Here is a 6000-nt window from a genome sequence, read left to right on the forward strand (position 1 = left end):
GCACAAGAAAGGTAAATTTCGAGCAACCCGATCTAGCGAAAGATGTCCCTGCCCATGGCGGGGGGTTGAACAAGATGATCTTTGAAGGTCCTTTCCAACCCAAACCCTTCTGCGATTCTCTGCGATGATGAACTGAACGAAGCTGACGGAAGAGATGACAAATACCTGTGCTGCTCACCTTGGAAGAAAGCCTGCCTGCTTCCCCTTCCCATAAGCATGATGGGAGACCTCCGGGGCCAGACTCTCCAACCCTTGCCAGACTCGGAGCCAAACCCACCCGTGCTCCTCCGTACCCGCTCATACCGGGCACCAGGCATGCACGGCTCAGCTCTAATCCAGCCTAGCTCAGCTTCGGCTGCGCCCCGGTACCCAAGCACCTTTCCGAGAAAGCTTCTTCTTGCTTTTGAGACTCCCTTGTGGGAGAGTGCAAGGTGGAGGAGGTTTTTAAAGCTATTTGCATGAGTCTAAGAGGCAGCCTGGTTGCAGCAGGCTTCATACCTGCACTGAGAGCTGAGCAGCCACGCTCATGGCCGGTTAGAGGGGGTTTGCAGACTTCTTCGTCTCTCAAAACCAGGATAACCACACTCCTCCTCCCACCTGGGCCAGGCTGAAAGCGAAATTGGCTGCTGTCTGTCAGGCGCTCTGATACCGGGGTGCTGAGCTTCACAAGAAAGACTGCGAGACCCGCGTCTGCCGGGTTCCCAGGAAAGCTGCAAAGACACGCGCTTGGCTGTGTTTGTGTGGGATGGCGTGAGATTTGGGCAGATGTATAAAGCAAAGCATGGATGTGAGGAGCATAGGGAAGGCAGAAATACCGAGAACAAGTCAGAGATATTTAATAAGCAATAACCGTTGTAATAAAATTGGTTTTTCTAGTAATTACATCTTGTTCTCTTCTTTCCAACGCTACCAGTACTGTTCTGTAGACCATCTACTTGCCAGGTGGGGAGGGAAAACACAAGACAGTGCCAAAGGAGGGGAGAGACGGGCTGATGCAGAAGAGCCCCATGCAAATGGGCCCCTTAGGAAAGATGAAAACAAGCAAGCAGGAAAGAGGAGTTTGAAGAAGATGGTCCTGCAAGAGGGTGAAAGGTTTTATTGACAAAATCAAGAGGAAGTTGGTGTAAGGATGCCAGGAGGGCATAAAATGATCAATAGAAAGTGTCAGCTGGATGCCCCATCATTTCCGAAAGCAATCACTGCCGTGACCCCGCATGCAATTCATCAAGTTTTATTACTGTAATTAACCACAGATATGGAATTGTTTCCATCAAACCCCAGAAGCATTTGCCTTGTTCTAGTCCATTAGTAATCTTTCCTTATAAATAACTTACAGGGATACAGGCAGGATTCGTAGGATAAAGTGCTGAGCAAAGCAAATCCCATTTCCATTAATGTTAACTCATTGCTCCATCCATTACCTAGTGTTTTGTGAGAAGGGGGATGTGAGGAAGGCTGGAGACTGTAGCACCCCGAATAATTGCCCCGTTTCCCTGGGCACCGCAGGAGAGGCCGGGGATACAGGAGGAGGCTGCTGAGCCCCAGCGTTTCACAAAGCTGGGCAGGAGGCACTGACTCCCGCTCCTCCCTGTGACCTGAGGCACGTGCCCCCAAAGCAGCAGCAGCCTGAGACATCGTGCCGGCCCAGTTTACTTCAAAAGCACAGATAATATCCATGCATTGAACTCTGGGGAGCTACCAGAGCCTTCGTGCCCTTGGCGAGACAGCGCACAGCCGGCCCAGCCTGGGAAAGGCTCCCGTGCCGGACAAAAGCAGCAGCGGTAAAGACAGCCACGGATCTCAAGGCCTGGCCCACCCAAGGGGTGAGCTAGCTGCTTCTCCTGCTACAAGCAGTTACAAATCGCCTGCAAGCCGGGCAGGCTCTGCCTCCCGCTTCCAGGAAGGTCCTTGGAAAGCAGTGAGTATTTTGTGTATACTGTCAGAGATTCCCACTGTGTCTTTTGAACACCTGTGAAAAGGCTTAGAATTATGATACTATATCTGTTACCCACATAGCAAAGGACAGGCACACACGGAGCGGTCTCTCTCGCTCACCCACGCACACTCCCGCGCACACAGACAAGGGGGTTCGGCTCTCAGCGGCTGCAATCAGTGCACATCGTTCCCACATACCCCAGCCGAGTACCCAGATGACTACCTGGCTTTCACACCGGAGCCTGGACGAGCCGATTTGGAAGCGAACACTTCAGCGCACCAGCGATCGTCACAAACCCAACTTAAAGAGCTGCAGCTCGCGGGGACAGTGTCAGCCCGCCTGACGCCCGGAGCCACTACTGTCTCTTACCCTGCGTAATGCTTTTGCACCTATGGGTTGAAGAGCAACGTTCTCGGTTTGCTCTTCTTCCTCAGTCCACAAAAAGAGGAGGGAGCAGCAAAGGACGCTCTCCCAGGAGTCCTGATTTAGTAGCCAGGCCAAGCAGGGCGCTGAGGGTTTGGAGGTGGGGGGTACCCAAAGGGCGGGGGCAGTCCAGGAGGATAGGGAGGCTGTGCGGGGATTGGGAAACTAGGGAGAAGGGGCTGGGTCGGGTAGGGACACTGCGGTCTCCCTGCCCCAGGGGGAAAGTAGGCAGGGTACCTGGGTCTGGGTGGCGGAGGAGAGGGGTGAGAGCCAGGAAATGGTGGGGGCTGAGGTGGGCCCCTGGACGGAGACCAGGAATAGCCCGGAGCTGGAGAGGAGCCTCCCGAAGGAGGGCTGGGATACCCCGGCACGGAGTCAGCAGCCTGCGCCGGCGGGTATCCCGGACCTGAAGGAGGCTTATAGGGAAACGCGGGCTGGGTGCTCGGCTGAGAGGAAGCAACGTGTCCCACGGTGACCGGGGAGCCAGAGAAAGGAGCAGGAGGGAGATCTCCATGGACTGTGGGGCCGACCGGCATGCTTGGGGTTGGGCTGTAGGGCAAAGGGAAAGAAGGAGCCCCTGAAGGGAAAGGCTGTGGCTTCGGCGGGTCTGTGGGCCCAGGTATGTGAGGAGGCAGTGGTGGCTGCTGAGAGTCCCTGCCGGGCTCCTGCGACGCTTCTGACTTCCTCAGTATCTCCTGCAGCTTTTCAACTCTGACCCGGCGCAAGTGGGACAACTTCCTCATCATGGAAAACTGCTCAAGAAATGTCTCCAGGGGCACCTCACCCTCCAAGAACTTCTCGGCCATTTTCTGGAAGAGAACACAGCCTCAGGTTCAGCACTGCATCCCTCTACTCCTCTTCTCCAAGCCCAGCTTAGGATTTATGTCTCTCTCAGAGACACATAGAGGACCATCGCACCACACACAAGCAAACAAAGGGCAATCCAATTTTTCGGAGCAAGAACGCCAAACTCCAAAGAGATAATCCTTGATTTAAGGGATTAGGTTTGGGAGTGTAATTACAAGTCTTTGAGGACTAATCACTTGAATTGCTAATGGATTTAAACCTTAAGCTCACCTCAGACTCCTCCTCAATTTTCTGGCTTTCCACCTGCAGGAGATCCAGCAAGGTCTGAGGATGCATTGCTGCTGAAAATTTCTCTGGGGAAACAGAGAGCAGCAGAGCAAAACATTAAACACAAAACAGTGAAAAATCATTAGCAAACAGCCCTGTCGCACTCTCACAGGAATGCCTTCCTGCCTTGAAAACTGTTGATGGAAGGAGCAAATCTGAAGAGGAAAGAACCTTAGCCATTGCTGCGCTAGAAGGGTTTTTTTTCTGGGATAGCATCCTTGATCTGTCCAACTGAGTTTGACCAGGAAACAGGAGAATATAGATTTTATAGGCAGCAGAGTCCTTTCTGCCACCACCCTCAAGAGTTCCTCTGCTCAACATGGCCAAGGGAAGCAGAAGCAAAAGGGAAGGATGTTGCACTAACTACAGCCCACGTGACTCCATCGGAAAGCATGCAAGGTTTGCAAATGCTCACCCAGTTTTGCCTTTTGCTCTTTACACCGCTCAGCCAGCTTCTGCAGCTCTTCATATTTGTTAAAGAGGTCGGTGCGCCCCGTCTCCAGCGGCGCCTGGAATTTCAGGTTCTGCTCGGCCAAGCTCCGGTTGGCAGCAAGGGCCATCTCCCTTTCCAGCTGCAGCTCCTGAACCTGCGGAAGGAGACGTGACAGTCAGCACAGGCGAAATGCTAAAAAAGCCTAGCCTGTGTCACACCATCCCCACGCACCTCCTGGGACTCCAGGGCCAGGCGCTCGATCTCCTCTGCATTTTCCTGCAGCTCCTGGAGTTCCTCCACCGTCCGGTTCCTCAGGGTGTCCATCCTCCCAGAGGAGCTGCAGACTCCTAGGAGGGGGAAAGGAAGTCAAATAAAGATGAGGTTTTCTAAAGCCAGCTCCAAATAGGTACTAATCCGATTAGTGATTTAAAACCAGCTTTGCTAAACTGCTTGAAACGGCTACACCAGAGAAGTTCCCCTGTGCTATAAAGAATCAGCGAGACTGAGGGCAGAGTGAGAAGGAAAACAGATCTACTTGTTCCTGCTTTGGCAACTGACTTTTTTCCTTTTCACAGCGTATTTGGAAGGATTACTTGTGTGTGCCAGACGGTTTTGTCAAGGAAACACCTACTCACAGCCACTCGATAGCAGGGCGACGTCACCCTGACTCTCAAAACTCCAGCTGGCTTCTCACTGCGTCGTCCCATTCCAGCTTCCCGTTCTGCTGAGCAAACCTCCCCCATCTGCTCGCATCCAACCACCCACAGCCCACACTCACTGGTGGGACCACCATCGCCACCCTTGTCTTCCCGTACCTCACCACCTCTCCAGTTCCTTGGCTCCCATCTCATTTGATGTGTTTTCTTTCCATGTTTTCCTTTCTAGCTACATGGTGCCATCACTTCCCTCACTTACTGCTGTTACCCTTAGAAAACACGAAGTGATGGCATTATTCGTTTGAGGTGAACTCAATCCAATACTTGTGATTTTAAGAATATTACTAAAATCAGAGAAATAATGGATTTTCTGCACTACGTCCATGACTTATTCCACATAATCCAGGCTGTCTGATATTTAACAAATATCAGACGTTCATGTCACAGGTTTTAAGATGTGGGGTGCAATAATGCAGGAGTACGCTAAAAACAGGTGAGAAACACGGGAGCAGTGCACTCCCACTGAGAGGGAAAGGGACATACCAAACAGATGGGGATTTCGGCAGCGTCCTAATTGCTTGTGGCTCTTCTACCTTTCACCCGGGTGAAACATCCCAACGATCTCGCTCTGGGAGCGTTGCGTCAGCCTCTGCACGTAACACAGAATGACGAGGTAAGGCTCAGGGTTACCAAATCTCTTTGCCCAGGATCCAGCCAAACCTGTCCGAGTAACAACCACCTAAAAGCCGGGAAACTACCTCCCTTACTACCTACGTACGTAACTTCATCACTCTGCAAACAGAAATAAACTTTTGTTTGGGGTTTTTTTGTTATTAATGAGGCTCACAGAGTGTAAGAGGGAAAAATTAGAATTAGTGGCAAACAAGAAGCTCAGTCCCTGCCACCGTGCAGGCGTGGAGGTCACTGATGGTCTGGGGGAAGCTTCCGAACAGCCCCTGGTGAGGGTGGGCGCAAACAGCTGGCACTACCTCGGCTCTGGCTGGGCGCCAGCACTGGGCAGGGGCTCTCACCTCCCGGATCTCACCATTTTTTAGCAGCATTCCGGTAAGACGCAGCCAGTGAGGTGACACTTGGCCTCTCTGAGAGGAACCACACGGGTCCCCGTGGCTCAGAAAGGCTGGGGCACCGGTGAGGGGCTGCCCGCCGGACTGCTACACCCTGGACACCCCCTCGGTGCTCCGTCCCCGGTTAGGGAAATCCTCCCCCAGCCCTGGGGGTGCCCATCCAAGGCCTATCCGTCCCAGCACCCTGGGGGAGCCGCGGAGCGAGGCCAGCCCGGGCCCGCTCTCCAACCGGGACACTGCGGAGACCGCTCCGCAAACACCGGGCCCGTCCTGGGCGGTGAGGGGAACGGCAACCAGGAGGCTGCGGCCCACGGAGACGGCGGAACGGGGTTT

At 53.4% G+C, this 6000-nt stretch overlaps 1 protein-coding gene across 1 annotated transcript; it reads right to left on the bottom strand.

The window, feature by feature from the left end:
- Positions 1-1258: 1258 nt before the first annotated feature.
- VPS37C (vacuolar protein sorting 37 homolog C (S. cerevisiae)) lies at positions 1259-5411 on the bottom strand. Its single transcript, XM_010564252.1, is given in 6 exon segments — positions 1259-2687; positions 3095-3168; positions 3437-3519; positions 3909-4080; positions 4158-4273; positions 5122-5411. Coding segments are annotated over 5 exon segments (843 nt in total). The 5' UTR covers positions 4251-4273; positions 5122-5411; the 3' UTR covers positions 1259-2266.
- Positions 5412-6000: the final 589 nt, after the last annotated feature.

This window comes from Haliaeetus leucocephalus, unplaced genomic scaffold (assembly GCF_000737465.1).
Source record: "Haliaeetus leucocephalus isolate CR32 unplaced genomic scaffold, Haliaeetus_leucocephalus-4.0 Scaffold177, whole genome shotgun sequence".
In the NCBI taxonomy this organism is placed as follows: Eukaryota; Metazoa; Chordata; class Aves; order Accipitriformes; family Accipitridae; genus Haliaeetus; species Haliaeetus leucocephalus.